Source organism: Rissa tridactyla, chromosome W (assembly GCF_028500815.1).
Source record: "Rissa tridactyla isolate bRisTri1 chromosome W, bRisTri1.patW.cur.20221130, whole genome shotgun sequence".
Classification (NCBI taxonomy): domain Eukaryota; kingdom Metazoa; phylum Chordata; class Aves; order Charadriiformes; family Laridae; genus Rissa; species Rissa tridactyla.
Genome location: NC_071496.1, coordinates 20,117,090 through 20,135,805, shown reverse-complemented (window position 1 = coordinate 20,135,805; position 18,716 = coordinate 20,117,090). Strand labels below are relative to the sequence as shown.

General features: G+C 44.5%; 1 protein-coding gene across 1 annotated transcript in view; it reads right to left on the bottom strand.

Annotated features, from left to right (window-relative positions):
• Window positions 1-18,716, bottom strand: part of LOC128901987 (E3 ubiquitin-protein ligase UHRF2-like) — a 172,261-nt gene that overhangs the window by 49,210 nt on the left and 104,335 nt on the right. Inside the window, exons 4-5 of the mRNA XM_054184231.1 lie at window positions 15,802-16,020; window positions 553-662 (exon numbers count right to left, since the gene is read on the bottom strand). Coding sequence (XP_054040206.1) covers window positions 553-662; window positions 15,802-16,020 — 329 coding nt within the window. The remainder of the gene's footprint in view (window positions 1-552; window positions 663-15,801; window positions 16,021-18,716) is intronic.

Here is an 18,716-nt window from a genome sequence, read left to right as displayed (position 1 = left end):
ACTCACTCCATACAGATATGTGTATGGTTGGACTCGATGATCTCAATGGTCCTTTCCAACCATGAAGATTCTATGATTCTATGATTCTATGATATATTACTTCAAAAATTTATTCCCAATATGCCATGTAATAAAGTTACATTATAGTAAAAACTTTTCAACCCAAAAAATCTGTGTAATAACAATTCTATCACACCAAAGAAACCTTAATTAAATTAGAGGGTAGTTTTAGATTAGATATTAGGAAGAAATTCTTTACTGTGAGGGTGGTGAGGCACTGGAACAGGTTGCCCAGGGAAGTTGTGGATGCCCCTTCCCTGGAAGTGTTCAAGGCCAGGCTGGATGGGGCTTTGAGCAGCCTGGACTAGTGGGAGGTGTCCCTGCCCACGGCAGGGGGGTTGGAACTAAATGATCTTTAAGGTCCCTTCCAACCCAAACCATTCTATGATTTTATGATTCTATTAAATTAATTCTGTGCTCTGATCCCTTAATTTTTTAATGCCATTCAAATATTTAACCAGCATTCTTAATCATACAATAAAAAAAGCATACTTTTGAAATCTCCATCTCCAAATGTCAGTGGATAAGCTCCTGGCTTTTCAATCTTGTACATTTCCTCTATAAAAAGAATTCTGCAGTCATTTATTGCATCTTCTGGGCCTCTGAAAAATAAAAATATAATAAAGTACATTGAACTCTGTTTCTCAGTCTGAGCCTCTATAAATGTCAAACCCTAAGCAAAGTAATGTAGTTAACTGGCATCTGTTTTATCAATGACAAAATGTTTTTTATTGACTTCACAAACAAAATTCAATGCAGTGCTCTAACATGTAGCAAAATCAAAACACAGTGTACAGTCTAGTTAGTGGCACAGATGAAGAACATCCCAACACATTGTTTCATTGTCCAGCTTGTTTCTTCTACAAATACTTCTAATGTAATACACACCACAATAGTGATTTTATCTTAAACCAACATAAAGTTATGCCTCATTTTCCTTCTAAATAACAGGAAACTTTGAATTGAAAGTATATTGAATGAAAAGTGTTATGTATACATGCATATTTGCGTGCATGTGTGTTTGTGTGTGTATAATGTAAAATACAGAAATATAAATATATCTTAAACTTTAGGCAGATCTATATGTAAAAGTCAAAATAGACACAAAGTCAATAAATTGTTGTCTACTATTAAGCATCTATTTAAATTCTGAAGCACACTATTAAACTGTTAACAAAATTTTTTGGGTAAATACATTGTATTGACAATTTCAGCATAAATCAGGCATTACAGCTACAAATGAGACTTTCTCTAGTAGGTATTAAAATGGAATTTTTGGCTGTAGGAGAGAAGGGAAAGAAGAAAGAGGGGACAAGAAAAGGATGTCTTTAGTAACAGGTTTGACAAATGTCTTTCAGAAATAACAACAGGTAGTTTATCTTAAAGAATGGTCTAAGAGGAACTCATTCAGTCCCTTTCAACCTTGCTGTTTATGATTACTTAGATGCTGAATTTAGCTACTGTATCTCAACTAGGACCTTGGGACAGGGGATAATCACAATGGCGAGCGGCTCTAAATCACATCAATCAAGGATTCCCTTTAAGAAGCTTTGTTACCTATAGGGAAATAAGCTACATGTGTGTGCAAAAAGTCTATAGACTTTTTTTTTTTGACAAGTGAACTTTAATAGAGCTGGTCAAGAATGTTTCAGCAAATTGTTAGACCCCATGCCACTATTTTATGAGAGCTATTTTGAGAAATTAACCAGAAGTAACATTCTGTATCTCAACAAAAATGTGTCTTCAAAGCTCAAGTAGCAAGTACCAAAGGTGTTAGATGAAAAAAAGATACTATTTTGGATATGGAATTATACCACATGAATATATAGCAACATCAGAAAGAGAATCTATAGAAACTGAAATTCCAGGTCTAAATAAAAGAAAATATAGCATTAAGGCTGCATTATTGTGCACCCAAGCAACATGATAATAGCATCTACAAGATGTTGAAGACCATCAGACATACTAAGAAGAAAGGAAACATAACAGTACTAGATCCAATGCCAAGATTAAAATTTTAGACACTGCCAATGATGATTCCTTGGAGCAGCTAGCCAAGAATCCACAAAAGCTGAAGAACTCTTGACTTGGTCCTGAGTGACTTGGTCCACTGTGCAAGACTTGGTTCATTGCATTATTCCATTGCTCTGTAATGATGTACTTAAATTCAGTATCTTTGCAAGAGCAAGAAAAGCCAAGTTATGTTCAATTTCAAAAGGAAAATTAAATAGAAATACTGTCATGGTTTAACCCCAGCTGGCAACTAAGACCACACAGCCAGCCGCTTGCTCACTTTCCCCTGATGGGATGGGGGAGAGAATCAGAAGAGAAAAAGTGAGGAAAAACTCGTGGGTTGAGATAAAGACAGTTTAATAGGTAGAGCAAAAGCTGCTCATGCAAGCAAAGCAAAACAAGGAATTAATTCCCTACTTCCCATCGGCAGGCAGGTGTTCAGCCATCTCCAGGAAAGCAGGGCTCCATCATGCATAACGGTTACTTGGGAAGAGAAACCCCATAACTCCAAATGTCCCCCCCTTCCTCCTTCTTCCCCAGCTTTATAGACTGAGCATGACATCACATGGTATGGGATATCCCTTTGGTCAGTTGGGGTCAGCTGTCCTGTCCGTGTCCCCTCCCAACTTCTTGTGCACTCCCAGCCTACTTGCTGTCAGGGCGGTGTGAGAAGCAGAAAAGGTCTTGATGCTGTGTAAGCACTGCTCAGCAATAACTGAAACATCCCTGTGTTATCAACACTGTTTCCAGCACAAATCCAAAACATAGCCCCATACTACCTACTATGAAGAAAATTAACTCTACCCCAGACAAAACTAGCACAAATACAAAAGCTTCCTCAAAAATAATTAAGAGTAAAATCTGTATAGGCGGTGTGAAGACTACTTAGACAACATGCTGGACACTGAGAACAAATGTACACCACCTATCAAAATATCAAGAGTGAGTAAAAGGAATCCAAGCAAGTCTACACAGCAGGGAAATGGAAATTACAACAAGCAAGAAAGTATCCTACAAAAAGCAGAAGTTGTGTCTAAATGAGAAAGAAAGGCTCAAAATTCATCAGCTTAAATGTAAAAACACAATAAAAAGATAGTGATCTACAAAATGCAAAAATGCTTGGAAAAGCACTGATTAAGAGCAGAAAGCCCAACACAATCTGTAGAATGAACAGATGATTAAAGTATAAAACTATGATATATTTCAAGATCCTTACTACTACCTTCCATTATTGCTACTCTAATGAATTTCTCAAATTCATAATATATTTACCACAAAAAAAAAACCACTCCAAAGAGCATTATAACAGTATAAAACCACTATCAATAATCAGAAGTTCATACCTGAGGTTCATATAAATCAACCTCTGGACAGTTTTTTTTTGCAGAAGGTCATGAAGTCCATTTCTGCAGTTCACCAAATGTCATACACATATTAAATACAATAAATATAATGGAAAAAACATAAGGACAGTGTGGAATTTGGATAATGAGGTGAAGTCTCTGTGCTCAAAGAACAATTAAGACTGGCTTTGCTATCTCTTGTGCAACCCAGGGGGGTGAAGGCCCGTCTGGCTATCACAGGATACATAAATGACGGGGTAGTCTTGGGGAGCCAGGACGGCCCTGCTTTTCGTTAGCAGAGACAGTAAAATCAAGATAACAGAGACTTTGTGTAGCTCTTTGTTTCCTTGAGAGTCTCCCATGCCCGGTAATTGACCTTTGCCTCATTACCTGTGAAATGCATATTCAAGTTGACACCCCTGTATATGCTAATGAAGATTTTAGAGATCATGCTAAACATATATGACTATAGCACTTGTCTCTCCACCCAAATCATACTACACGTCACCTAGGGGAGGGAAACCTCGTAATTTTGGGGATAAACTTGATATCCGACGGACCAGTCGACGGGCTGCGTTCTCTCCCTCCACCCCAGGCAGGGACGCCTTTCTGGGTAAGCGCTGTGCCTTTCACCCTCTGGCGAATGTTACCCTGGGTTGTTGTACTATTGTTATTTTTGCTAGCAATATTAACCTTAAGTAATTAGCGCTATTGTAGTTAGTGAATTTATCAACGGCAATCTCGAATCTGCAACTGTCGCTCTCAATAAACTAACTAATTTCGATTATTTGTGAATCTGATTCAGTGAAAGTCCTTTGGTGGGACTCTGATAGTAAATCAGTGAAAGTCCTGGGACTCTGACAGACAAATATCGAAACTACAGTCCTTTTAACGCGACAGACAGTCAAGCAGTGGAGCAGACATGCAGAGAGATTGTGCAGTCTCCATTCTTAGAGGTTTTTCAAGACCAGATTGAATAAAGCCCTGAGCAACCTGGTCTGACATCATAGCTAACCCTGCTTTGAGAAGGAAGTTGGACTAGAAACATCTTGAGGCTCCTTCCAACTTGAATTATCCTATGATCTTGAGAACTCTGGATTGTTTTTTCTTTTAAAAAATACTTCTCCCTTGTGAAGTTTACAGTTAATAATTCAAACTGCCTATTCAACATCTTGTTTTAGATTTGAGGGTAGTTTTTCTTAAATGACAGTTGTCTCCAAAATTAATTCATATGCCTCCTCTACTTTTTGAATCAGAGGAAATATTTCATCTAAAGCACTCCTGTTAACCTAAATTTTAAAGCAATACTCAAACCAGATTTGCATATTTGCCTAAAAAAGCTACCAACTCAATCTTTCACATTTAAAAAATGCAACTATTTCTGCTACGTAAGCAAAATATTAAATTGCGGTTCATCATAAAAATATTCTGCCTTTCTCTCCCAATCAATCATGACCTACATCAGTAAAGTTCATAAAAATTCAACAGTCCTTCATTCTTGCAATAAAAAGCATTCTAAAATATGTATGGTTAAAATAATTTTAAGGAAAGTATTTTTAGAATTACGATACTGTTTGTTGTGGTGAAATTTAGAAGGTGCCACCACTAAAGCAAACTTTTTCTTAGCTAAAAAGAAATGTTCACTTCGAGTTACACTGTAACATCAGTTTCACTCTTGGTAACACATGCATCCCTTACAGAGTTGGAGACAACAGACTGAATCCAACTGCCTTCAGTTCCTTTGTGAATATGATATGGTAAAAAAAGGAACCTGTGTGTCCTGGTTCCGGTGGGGATAGGGTTAACTTTTCCTGGTATTCCATGCCATGTGAGCCACGCCCACCCTGAGCTGCCGGGGGAGGGGGCAGGAAGTTGCCGCTTAAAAGCGGGCTGGGGCGGCCTGGGTCCAGCCGGCGAGCGGCGAGCAGCGAGCGGCGAGCGGCGGGGGAGCGGCGGTTCCGTAATCGCGTTTGTATATTCCCCTATCCGTGTTGTTGTTGTTGTTGTTGTTGTTGTTGTTGTTGTTGTTGTTGTTGTTTGCCTGTTCCCTTTGCTGTTCTATTAAATTGCCTTTGTCTCAACCCAAGAGTCTTGCCTTTTCTTACGATTCTTCCTGTGTTTGGAAGGCACGAGCGAGCGGCACGTGGTTCTTTCTTGCCGTCTGAGGCTAAACCACGACAGTCCTTTTTTGGCGCCCAACGCGGGGCTCGAAGGGTTGAGATAACGACAGAATCCAACTAGAACGTGGAAAAAACGGTTTTGGTTTTTTTTTTGTATGCATTTATTTTATTAGGTAAGTAGTCACTGGTCATCATGTTGCTTGGTTTGTTCTCATGGCTGTGTTACATAAATTCCTATATGGCTTATGTACTCCCTGCGATGCTGTTTACCATGTCTGGAACAGGGATGAGGATTATCATTCTGCTGTCCTGTGCGATATCTGTTTATGATATGATAACATCACTGTTCAGACGGCTATTTTGGGGTGTTTATGTGGTTTTGCTGTCCTGTCCGTACATTGGGCACCGTCTCTCAGAATTTGTTAATAATTTCCCCAGCCCTTTTGCCTCCCTTTTCTCCTTCGGGTCAGGTATGACAGCTTTTGAGAATTTTGAATATCCTTGGGATACTCAAACTAGCGTGTTCCTAGTGCTATGTCTCCTGAATACGTTCCAGGTCTTGTTTAGGGTTAAGCGACTATTTAAGACTACCACCCGGAGATCTGCTCCGAGGCTGGATAGTCAGGGGTGGCACGGCATGTGGGAGAGCATGGGCAGGTACCTAGAGAACTACTCACCTCCAATGGTCTGGGACTTTACCCCTGAACAATTACAGGACCCTGATAAAGTGGTAGAATATTTGAAGGGAAAATGCTGTGGCTATTCTAGAGAGGCACAACTCACCGCGCTGTGCTGGGCCCTGGCCAGTATCTACCAGGCACTGCTCAGAATTATGCAGCACCCTCAAGGGGAAGAGATGGAAACCAGACCTGTGGCCCCTGCGGCTGCTGCAATCCTTGCGGCAGCCCCTGCGGCTGCTGCAATCCTTGCGACGGACACTGCGGCTACTGCAACCCCCGTGGTAGCCACTGCCACTGAACCAGGGAACCAACCCATGCCAGTATCAGTTGCCCCCATACAGAAGAAGTACACAAAGAAATCAGTTCGCTTAGTAAGAGATGATGATGAACCAGGGCCATCACGAGAGCAGGAGGAAGAGGCAGAACCAGAGATAATTACTCGATCCCTATCCTTGAGTGAGCTGCGGGATATGCGAAAAGATTTTAGCTGACTTTCAGGCGAGCACATTGTCACCTGGCTGCTCCGGTGCTGGGATAACGGGGCCAGTAGCCTGGAATTAGAGGGTAGGGAGGCCAGGCAGCTGGGATCCCTGTCTAGGGAAGGCGGCATTGACAAGGCGATCGGGAAAAAGACCCAAGCCCTCAGCCTCTGGAAACGACTCCTGTTAGGCGTGAGGGAGAGGTACCCCTTCAGCGAGGATGTTGTATGTCAGCCAAGCAAGTGGACTACCATGGAAAGAGGTATCCAGTACCTGAGAGAATTAGCCGTGCGGGAGATGATTTATTATGACTTGGACAATGCACAGTTACCCACAGACCCTGATGAGGTGCGATGCACAAGGCCCATGTGGCGGAAGTTTGTACGGAGCGCACCATCGTCATATGCCAACTCCCTGGCAGTAATGGAATGGAAAGGTGAAGAGGGACCAACGGTGGATGAGGTAGCTGGCCGGCTCCGGCGATATGAAGAAAGTCTCTCTTCCCCCCTTGTCTCAGCTGTGGAGAAACTGTCGCGGAAGGTCCAGCAACTTGAAGAGAATATGTCCTACTCCCCACCTGCACGGGCCAGCATCTCAGCTATTAGAAGCAGGCATTTCCCCACTCAAGAGAGAGAGTACAGAGGGTACACACCACGAGGCACCCTGTGGGCACCCTGTGCGTGACCACGGAGAGGACATGAGGAAGTGGGATGGACAACCTACTTCGATCCTGCGGACACGGGTACAGGAGTATAAGGCTCTAGTGGACACGGGTGCGCAGTGTACTTTAATACCATCAAGCTATAGAGGGGCAGAACCCATTTGTATTTCTGGGGTGACAGGGGGATCCCAAGAGTTGACTGTACTGGAGGCAGAAGTGAGCCTAACTGGGAATGAGTGGCAAAAGCATCCCATTGTGACTGGCCCAGAGGCTCCATGCATCCTTGGTATAGATTACCTCAGGAGAGGGTATTTTAAGGACCCAAAAGGGTACCGCTGGGCCTTTGGCATAGCTGCTTTGGAGACGGAGGAAGTTAAACAGTTGTCTGCCTTGCCTGGTCTCTCGGAGGATTCTTCTGTTGTGGGGTTGTTGAGGGTCAAAGAACAACAGGTGCCGATTGCTACCGCAACGGTGCATCGGCGGCAGTATCGCACTAACCGAGACTCTCTGATTCCCATCCATGAGCTGATTCGTCAACTAGAGGTTCAAGGAGTGATCAGCAAGACTCGCTCACCCTTTAACAGTCCCATATGGCCGGTGCGAAAATCTAATGGAGAGTGGAGGCTAACTGTAGACTATCGTGGTCTGAATGAAGTCACGCCACCGCTGAGTGCTGCTGTGCCGGACATGCTAGAACTCCAGTATGAACTGGAGTCCAAGGCAGCCAAGTGGTATGCCACGATTGATATAGCGAATGCATTCTTCTCAATCCCTTTGGCAGCAGAGTGCAGGCCACAGTTTGCTTTCACTTGGAGGGGCATCCAATACACCTGGAATCGACTGCCCCAGGGGTGGAAACACAGCCCCACCATTTGCCATGGACTGATCCAGACTGCACTGGAACAGGGTGAAGCTCCAGAACATCTGCAATACATTGATGACATCATCGTATGGGGAAACACAGCAGAAGAAGTTTTTGAGAAAGGGAGTAAAATAGTCCAAATCCTTCTGAACGCTGGTTTTGCTATAAAGCGAAGTAAGGTCAAGGGACCTGCGCAGGAGATCCAGTTTTTAGGAATAAAATAGCAAGATGGACGCCGTCAGATTCCAATGGATGTGATCAACAAAATAGCAGCTATGTCTCCACCAACTAGTAAAAAGGAAACACAGGCTTTCTTAGGTATTGTGGGTTTTTGGAGAATGCATATCCCAGATTACAGTCAAATTGTAAGCCCTCTGTATCAAGTAACCCGGAAGAAGAATGATTTTAAATGGGGTCCTGAGCAACGACAAGCTTTTGAACAAATCAAACAGGAAATAGTCCATGCAGTGGCCCTGGGGCCAGTCCGGGCAGGACAAGATGTTAAAAATGTGCTCTACACTGCAGCCGGGGAGAACGGCCCTACCCGGAGCCTCTGGCAGAAAGCACCAGGGGAGACTCGAGGTCGACCCCTAGGGTTTTGGAGTCGGGGATACAGAGGATCCGAAGCCCGCTACACTCCAACAGAAAAAGAGATATTGGCAGCATATGAAGGGGTTCGAGCTGCTTCGGAAGTAGTTGGTACAGAAGCACAGCTCCTCTTAGCACCTCGACTGCCGGTGCTGGGTTGGATGTTCAAAGAAAGGGTCCCCACCACACATCATGCAACCGATGCTACATGGAGTAAGTGGATTGCACTGATCACGCAGCGAACTCGAATGGGAAACCCCAGTCGCCCAGGAATTCTGGAAGTGATCATGGACTGGCCAGAAGGCAAGGATTTCGGAATGTCACCAGAGGAGGAGGTGACGCGTGCAGAAGAGGCCCCACCATATAATAAACTGCCAGAAAATGAGAAGAAATATGCCCTGTTCACTGATGGGTCCTGCCGTATTGTGGGAAAGCATCGAAAGTGGAAGGCTGCTGTGTGGAGTCCTACACGACGGGTTGCAGAAGCCAGTGAGGGACAGGGTGAATCGAGCCAGTTTGCAGAGGTGAAGGCTATTCAGCTGGCTTTGGACATTGCTGAGCGAGAAAAATGGCCAGTACTTTATCTCTACACTGACTCATGGATGGTGGCAAATGCTCTGTGGGGGTGGTTACAGCAGTGGAAGCAGGGCAACTGGCAGCGCAGAGGCAAACCCATCTGGGCTGCTGACCTATGGCAAGATATTGCTGCCCGGATAGAGAATCTGGTTGTGAAAGTACGCCATGTAGATGCCCACGTACCAAAGAATCGGGCCACGGAGGAACATCAGAACAACCAGCAGGTGGATCGGGCCGCTAGGATTGAAGTGGCTCAGGTGGATCTGGACTGGCAACATAAGGGTGAATTATTCATAGCTCGGTGGGCCCATGACTCCTCAGGCCATCAAGGGAGAGATGCGACATATAGATGGGCTCGTGACCGAGGGGTGGACTTGACCATGGACACTATTGCACAGGTCATCCATGAATGTGAGACATGCGCTGCGATCAAACAAGCCAAGCGTTTGAAGCCTCTTTGGTATGGAGGGCGATGGCTGAAATACAAATATGGGGAGGCCTGGCAGATTGATTATATCACGCTGCCACAAACCCGTCAAGGCAAGCGCTATGTGCTCACAATGGTGGAAGCAACCACTGGATGGCTGGAAACATACCCTGTGCCCCATGCCACTGCCCGGAACACTATCCTGGGCCTTGAAAAGCAAGTCCTGTGGCGACATGGTACCCCAGAGAGAATTGAGTCGGACAATGGGACTCATTTCCGAAACAGCCTCATAGACACCTGGGCCAAAGAGCATGGTATCGAGTGGGTGTATCACATCCCCTATCACGCCCCAGCCTCTGGGAAGATAGAACGATACAATGGACTGTTAAAAACTACACTGAGAGCAATGGGTGGTGGGACTTTCAAACACTGGGATACGCATTTAGCAAAAGCTACCTGGCTAGTTAACACCAGGGGATCTACCAATCGGGCTGGCCCCGCCCAATCAAAACTTCCACGTACTGTAGAAGGGGATAAAGTCCCCGTAGTGCACATGAAGAATATGCTAGGGAAGACAGTCTGGGTTAGTCCTGCCTCAGGCAAAGGCAAACCCATCCGTGGGATTGCTTTTGCCCAAGGACCTGGGTGCACTTGGTGGGTGATGCGGAAGGATGGGGAAGTCCGATGTGTACCTCATGGAGATCTGATTTTGGGCGAGAATAGCCAATGAATCAGATTGTGTGCTGTTAATTGCTAAGTAACACTGTCACTGTATGTCCTCATTGCTATAATTGCTATCAGTTGTACTACAAGTAAGGCACAGGGATGATGGGATAAGAACTGATCTCAGCAGCCGGCGCCCAGCAGTTTCCTCAAGATCTACATCTTCAGCCCACGGACTGCGTGCATGAGCCACACCAGGTGCACCAGTCACAAGCTCCGAAAAATACAGCATGCAACAGACCAGCACCACCCAGCATCTCACCTGCCCTGAGAGACTGTTCTAACAGATGGAGCCCAAAGCCGTGGATTAAAAGAACTCAACGGACACTTTGGAGGGATGACCCATAAACTAAGGGTATTATATGTGTGTATATATATATATATAACAGGGGAAAGTGGTGGCAATTCATTGGAACCTGCTGGGCATGGCATAGATGGTATGGAATAAGGGGTGGATAATGTCCTGGTTCCGGTGGGGATAGGGTTAACTTTTCCTGGTATTCCATGCCATGTGAGCCACGCCCACCCTGAGCTGCCGGGGGAGGGGGCAGGAAGTTGCCGCTTAAAAGCGGGCTGGGGCGGCCCGGGTCCGGCTGGTGAGCGGCGAGGGAGCGGCGGTTCCGTAATCGCGTTTGTATATTCCCCTATCCGTGTTGTTGTTGTTGTTGTTTGCCTGTTCCCTTTGCTGTTCTATTAAATTGCCTTTGTCTCAACCCAAGAGTCTTGCCTTTTCTTACGATTCTTCCTGTGTTTGGAAGGCACGAGCGAGCGGCACGTGGTTCTTTGTTGCCGTCTGAGGCTAAACCACGACACTGTGTCAAAGGGACAAAGAAAGCTAGCAAGAGAGGAGAAGGCTATCAGTGAGTTCAAGGAGACTGTATTCTTTAAGATGGGGAAGATAAGCAATGTCACAGCCTATTTAAACTTGTCATGTGGATTTCTGCAAAAAACTACTGAATTTCTGAAGCACTATACCCAAGTTTCTAAAACTGAACAGGTGTATTGGGTCTGACTGGGATGGAGTTAACTTTCTTCATAGCAACCCATATGTTGCTGTGCTTTGTATCTGTGACTAAACAGCTTTGATAACACACCAGTGTTTTGGCTACTGCCGAGCAGTGCTTATGCAGCATCAAGGCTTTCAATTTTTTCCTACTCCACATAGATAGGTTGGTTATCAATTGCGCTTTAGATGTAGTTCCTATGGTAAAGGAAGACTTATGGGGATGTCCCACTGAGGCCCAGGGGCACCCACTAGTCAAAAAGGGTCCTGATCCACTCAGAGCCCATTTATTGTCAATAGGCACTCGCTTTACAGGTGCATCACCCAGATACTATAAGAGGTAGTTTCTGCTATGCCCGTTCTGTTTTATTCCCATCTCCCTGAAGATGCAGCTATAGTTACCGCCAAACCGCCTTGTGTCTGGGTACTTAAAAATCCCCCTAAGTCTGTGCAAAAAGGCCCTGACCCAAAGCACCTTGAAGCATGGAAAGACTATTTGGCCCTGGGCATTCCTGAAAAGGCAATCCTCATTTTGGTAGCAAGGGGTGGCAAGGTGTGTAAGCCTCATATCACAAAAGGGAGCATGTTTTCTTTTAGGACCAGTTCTGTTCAATATTCCTATCAATTATCTGGATGTATGAGTGGAATGCAACATTACCAAGTTTGCTGATGATACCAAACTGAGAGGAGCTGTTGACTCTTTTGAGGGACAAAAGGCCTTGCAGAGGGATCTAGATAGATTGGAGCATTGGGTAATCATCAATGGCATGAAATTTAACAAGAACAAACGCCCAATTCTGCACTTGGGATGGAGTAACGCTGGGCACAAGTATAAATTGGGAGAGGAGTGGCAGGAGAGCAGCCCTGCAGAAAGAGATCTTGGAGGTGCTGGTTGACAGCAGGCTCAACATGAGTCAGCAGTGTGCCCTGGCAGCCAAGAGGGCAAACCGCATCCTGGGGTGCATCAAAGACAGCATAACCAGCCGGTCAAAAGAGGTCATTATCCCGCTGTATTTAGCATTGGTGCAGCCTCACCTTGAGTACTGTGTGCAGTTCTGGGCCCCACAATTTAAGAAGGATATGAAGGTACTCAAATGCGTCCAGAGGAGGGCAACCAAGCTGGTGGAAGGGCTGGAAGGCATGTCCTATGAGGAGCAGCTGAGGACTCTGGGTTTGTCTAGTTTGGGGAAAAGGAGGCTGAGGGGCGACCTCATTGCTCTCTACAGCTTCCTGAGGAGGGGAAGTGGAGAGGGAGGTGCTGAGCCCTTCTCCCTGGGATCCAGTGACAGGATGCATGGAAATGGTTCAAAGCTGCATCAGGGGATGTTCAGACTGGACATTAGGAAGCATTTCTTTACCAAGAGGGTTGTCAAACACTGGAACAGGCTTCCTAGAGAGGTGGTCGATGCCCCATGCCTGTCAGTGTTTCAGAGGCATTTGGACAATGCCCTTGGTAATATGCTTTAACTTTTGGTCAGCCCTGAAGTGTTCAGGCACTGTAGGTCCCTTCCAACTGAACTATTCTATTCTATTCTATTCTATTCTATTCTATTCTATTCTTTAGTTGCGACTTTTCTTGCCCTTTCTGATATTTATGAATTCCCTGGGGATTGCCCCCTTACATTTAAGCTTTTACACGCTATTCTTCACGATGTCCTTTGCAGTGTTCCTTTCCTGAAGGTTAACAGAATGGTAGGGTTGGAAGGGACCTCTGGAGATCATCTAGTCCAACCCCCCTGCCAAAGCAGGTTCACCTGGAGCAGGTTGCACAGGAATACATCCAGGCGGGTTTTGAATATCTTCAGAGAAGGAGACTCCACCACCTCTCTGGGCAGCCTGTTCCAGTGCTCTGCCAACCTCAAAGTAAAGAAGTTTTCCTCATGTTCATATGGAATTTCCTGTGTTCCAGCTTGTGTCCATTGCCCCTTGTCCTGTCACTGGGCACCACTGAAAAGAGCCTGGCCCCATCCTCCTTATACCTGCCCTTTAGATATTGATAAGCATTGATGAGATCCTCTCTCAGTCTTCTCCAGGCCAGACAGACCCAGGTTTCTCAGCCTTTCCTCATAAGAGAGATGCTCCATTCCCTTGATCATCTTTGTAGCCCTCTGCTGGCCTCTTTCCAGCAGTTCCCTGTCCTTCTTGAACTGGGGGGCCCAGAACTGGACACTGTTCTCCAGATGCGGCTTCACCAAGGCAGAGTAGAGGGGGAGGATGGCCTCCCTCAACCTTCTGGCCACACTCTTTTTAATGCCACAAGGGCACGTTGCTGGCTCATGGTCATCCTGTTGTCCACCAGGACTCCCAGGTCTCTTTCCACCGAGCTGCTCTCCAGCAGGTCAGCCCCTAACCTATACCCATGCATGGGGTTATTCCTCCCCAGGTGCAGCACCCTAAACTTGCCCTTGTTGAACTTCATGAGGTTTCTCTCCACCCAACTATCTATCCCGTCCAGGTCTCTCTGAATGGTGGCACAGCCTTCTGCTTTGTCAGCCACCCCTCCCAGTTTTGTGTCATCAGCAAATTTGCTGAGGGTGCACTCTGTCCCCTCATCCAGGTTGTTGATGAATATATTGAAGAGGACTGGACCCAGTACTGACCCTTGGGGAACACCACTAGCTACAGACCTCCAACTAGACTCTACACCACTGATCACAACCCTCTGAGCTCTGCCATTCAGCCAGTTCTCAGTCCACCTCACTGTCCACTCATCTAACTCACACTTCCTAAGCTTACCTATGAGGATATTATGGGAGACGGAGACCTGCCACTTGGCTTGTAGCCTAGACAGGATGCATTTTGTTCTTTTCTTGTAGATTGCCTCCTTTGACATCCTGCTACTCTTAAGAAGAAATCCCAATTCCCCATGACTCTTGGTTCACTAAATTTTCAGGACAAATGAAAAAATATTGCTCATGGAATCCACTATTTTAATATTGCCAGATCCGTGATCTATCCCACGGATCATCAACAATGGGCCTGGCAAGGAACGAAAGGATGGCAATCAGTAGACTTTGAAGCTTGCATCCCTGAGCCAGGTCTGGAGTTCGTGTGTGAAGGAAATTCCTTTAGAACCTTTGATATGTGCCTTAATTCCTCTATCAGAGTCTGTCATTTCTCAATAGACCCCAGTGAGCTGAGACAATACTTGTCTATGTCTAGAACAGCTGTGTTTCTTTACGATCTTCATGTCTTTCTGTATATATTGACTCTACATATAACCATAATTTATGCTATTTAATCTATGTACCTGTTATTTTACAACCCTATCTGCATGTTATTTTAACTATACTGTCCCTATTATCGCTTATCAAGTACTGTCAACTAATTATACCCTCTACCACCACATCACCTCTACCCCTATCAATATGAATTTATCTCTAATTGAACGGGTTTTGCCACATGAAGACTTACATCGACTATTGAAACAGGCAAAGGAGCAGGCACAACAAATTTTAATAGCTGTCCACCATGATATCACAGATCAAACAAATCTTGGAATGCATTCAAAAAATAGTCAAGTATAGTTGGTGGGAATCCCTTCTAGGATGGTCTCCAACAGCTATGGGGATGTCCCACTTCATTCCCCTAGGTTTTATACTTATTTTGAGTGGTTTCTTACTTGTTCTAGTCATATTATATATTCGTACTTGGCTTCTGGCTTGCATTATTCTGATGGTTTCTTGACACACCACCTTATTGACTGCCTTGATTCTAACCCTTCATCACTCCATGACCAAACTCCCCTCCACACCTGACACCCTTGGGGAGGTGGGAGGCATGGACATCGATCTTGGCCTTATGCCACCATGACAAGATGACCACCCTTTCCTACACTGAGTTGCGTAAGCAAGGGATGAAATGGGGGGCTAGTATTGCCTTATATGGTATTTCTGGGTCCCATGCATACCAAGGATGGAACCAGCATAGAGGGGAAAGCAGATGTGGGATGTGATGATTGGTTAAGTCCAGATAATGCTTCCATGACTAATAAAAGAGGAAAGTCCGATCAGGAGAGTATCGTCTCAGCATGTTCATCATGGTCTATTGAGAAATGACAGACTCCCCTAGGGGAATTAAGACACATATCAAAGGTTCTAAAGGAATTTCCTTCACACATGAACCCCAGACCTCACTAAGCTGTGGAAATACAGTATGTTAATGTTAATCTAATGATGGGTAGCAAACAAAACCTAAAGCTTTTAGGTTTTATTTGCTTGTTTAAGAATGTAAATAAACTTTCCATATTAGCCAAAGAAATCTTACCCCAGCAGAATTTTAGCATGAACCTCTTTGTTAGTCCTTGAAATTTCTCGCAGAGAGGTAATTTCTGCGTCAAACCAGAATCCTCTTTCTTCTGGAGCCTCAACATTGTAGTTAACCATCACCACATCACCCACTTTTAGTTCACTCCACTTCAGAATGGTTCTTGCTCGTGGTCGAAGATTTTTGGTGTCCATTTCTACTATGCCATTCTCTGGATACCTTGAAAGGCAAAACCAAACAGAAGTGACAATTAGTACTCCAAAAGTAATAAGACATAAGTTAAAGACAATGTTTTTCAGAAGCACAATATTCAAAATAACTTTTAGGAGTGTTAATCCTTAACTCTGTTTAAAAATTTAATCTGTTTTTTCTAAATTTTATATTAGTCTAAATGCAGACTAGTGAGTTGACTAATCTCATAGTGGGAAAAGCATCCAGCAATCCAAAGGAAAAAAAAAATCCATGAGTATTTGATGATTTCTTTTTATAAGTTCAAGTTTCCACACAGGCACAGATCAAATTTCTTCTCAGTAAAGTCAAAGAACTCAATTAAGCCAACAGTGAAAAAGCAACAAAGACTGAAACTCGAATCTTCAAAACTGCTCAATTCTAGTTTAACTTGGCTTTCATACATTTGTTACATTTCCACCAATTTCAATAATAACATAGCTAAGACAGTGTTAACTCATTTAAAAAAAAATCAACCCTACAAACACAGCATGTATATAAAAAAATCTTGTGCTAAAGATTTCATGAGTCCACATTCCATTTACCAAACAATGTTTAAAAAATGGTTAACTGCAGAAACCCATAACCAAAATCAGGACTATTTCTAATAGACATGGCAGCTAATAGTTTTAAAGTGCTTTCTCTCTTCAGTTATAAATTTAAAATCCTATTATGTTAAATCATTACTTCAGGATTTCTCTTAATGAGATACAGTAAGGGTTGCAAAATTATAAGAAATAAAGAATAGGCAAAAAGAAAAAAAGATGGTTCGCTAAAAGGCATTTATGGGATTTGGGGGTTTTTGGCAGGTTTGTTTGTTGTTTTTTTTTTATCAGAAACCTTATTTCCACTCACCCATCCCAGCTAATTTCTAGTGAGCTCTATTCCCTTTTCAAGTTGAGAGACATTCATTTAGAACAATTAGAGTAGGGCTATTTGAACGGGATTGTACTACAATTAAACATCACAAAGCAAAAAAAAGGTGCTTAAGGTTTTGGAAGTGCCAATTCTGTTTAACAACATAGTCTTAAATTTTCTGTGTAAAGCCATGTTGCAGTGACTGTAGAGGTTGTATAGCTTCCCTATGTGCTGGAAAAAATGTGCAATGTGGACACTGAAAATAACCGCAGGAACAGGAAGTTGGACTGTTACAAAAAGATCAAAATATAACCTCTTAAATAAAAACAGGTTAATGAGAAGAGGAGAGGAGAGGAGGGCACTGTCCAAATGCCTCTGAAACACTGACAGGCATGGGGCATCGACCACCTCTCTAGGAAGCCTGTTCCAGTGTTTGACAACCCTCTTGGTAAAGAAATGCTTCCTAATGTCCAGTCTGAACATCCCCTGATGCAGCTTTGAACCATTTCCATGCATCCTGTCACTGGATCCCAGGGAGAAGGGCTCAGCACCTCCCTCTCCACTTCCCCTCCTCAGGAAGCTGTAGAGAGCAATGAGGTCGCCCCTCAGCCTCCTTTTCCCCAAACTAGACAAACCCAGAGTCCTCAGCTGCTCCTCATAGGACATGCCTTCCAGCCCTTCCACCAGCTTGGTTGCCCTCCTCTGGACGCATTTGAGTACCTTCATATCCTTCTTAAATTGTGGGGCCCAGAACTGCACACAGTACTCAAGGTGAGGCTGCACCAATGCTAAATACAGCGGGATAATGACCTCTTTTGACCGGCTGGTTATGCTGTCTTTGATGCACCCCAGGATGCGGTTTGCCCTCTTGGCTGCCAGGGCACACTGCTGACTCATGTTGAGCCTGCTGTCAACCAGCACCTCCAAGATCTCTTTCTGCAGGGCTGCTCTCCTGCCACTCCTCTCCCAATTTATACTTGTGCCCAGCGTTACTCCATCCCAAGTGCAGAATTGGGCGTTTGTTCTTGTTAAATTTCATGCCATTGATGATTACCCAATGCTCCAATCTATCTAGATCCCTCTGCAAGGCCTTTTGTCCCTCAAAAGAGTCAACAGCTCCTCTCAGTTTGGTATCATCAGCAAACTTGGTAATGTTGCATTCCACTCATACATCCAGATAATTGTTAGAAATATTGAACAGAACTGGCCCTAAATTGAGCCCTGAGGAACACCACTGGTGACTGGTCATCAGCCAGGTGTAGCCCCATTCACTATAACCCTTTGAGCTCTGCCCTTCAGCCAGTTCTTCACCCAATGCACTGTCCTGGTTCCAGTGGGGATAGGGTTAATTTTCCCCAGGCTCTGGCAGGAACACAGGTATTCCATCCCATGTGAGCCATGCCGTCTGTAGAGAGCTGGCTGGGGGAGTGGGCAGGAAGTTGCTGCTTGGGAGCAGGGTGGGGCGTTCAGGGTCCAGTCAGTGATCATGCTTATACGTTCCTCTGTCCGTGTTATTGTTGTTGTTTTCCTGTTCCCTTTGCTATTCTGTTAAACTGCCTTTGTCTAAACCCACGAGTTTGCCTTTTTCTTCCGATTCTCCCCCATGGGGGGAGTGGGGGAAGTCTGAGAGAGAGGCCATGTGGTTCTTTGTTGACGTCTGAGGCTAAACCACGACAGTCCTTTTTGGTGCCTGAACAGGGACTCGAAGGGTTGAGATAATGACAGAACTGGCCAGAGCATGTCAAAACTAATTTTTTATATGCATTTATAATATTAGTGAAATAGTTGCTGGTCGCAATGTTGCTTCGTTTGTTTTCATGGCTGTGTTA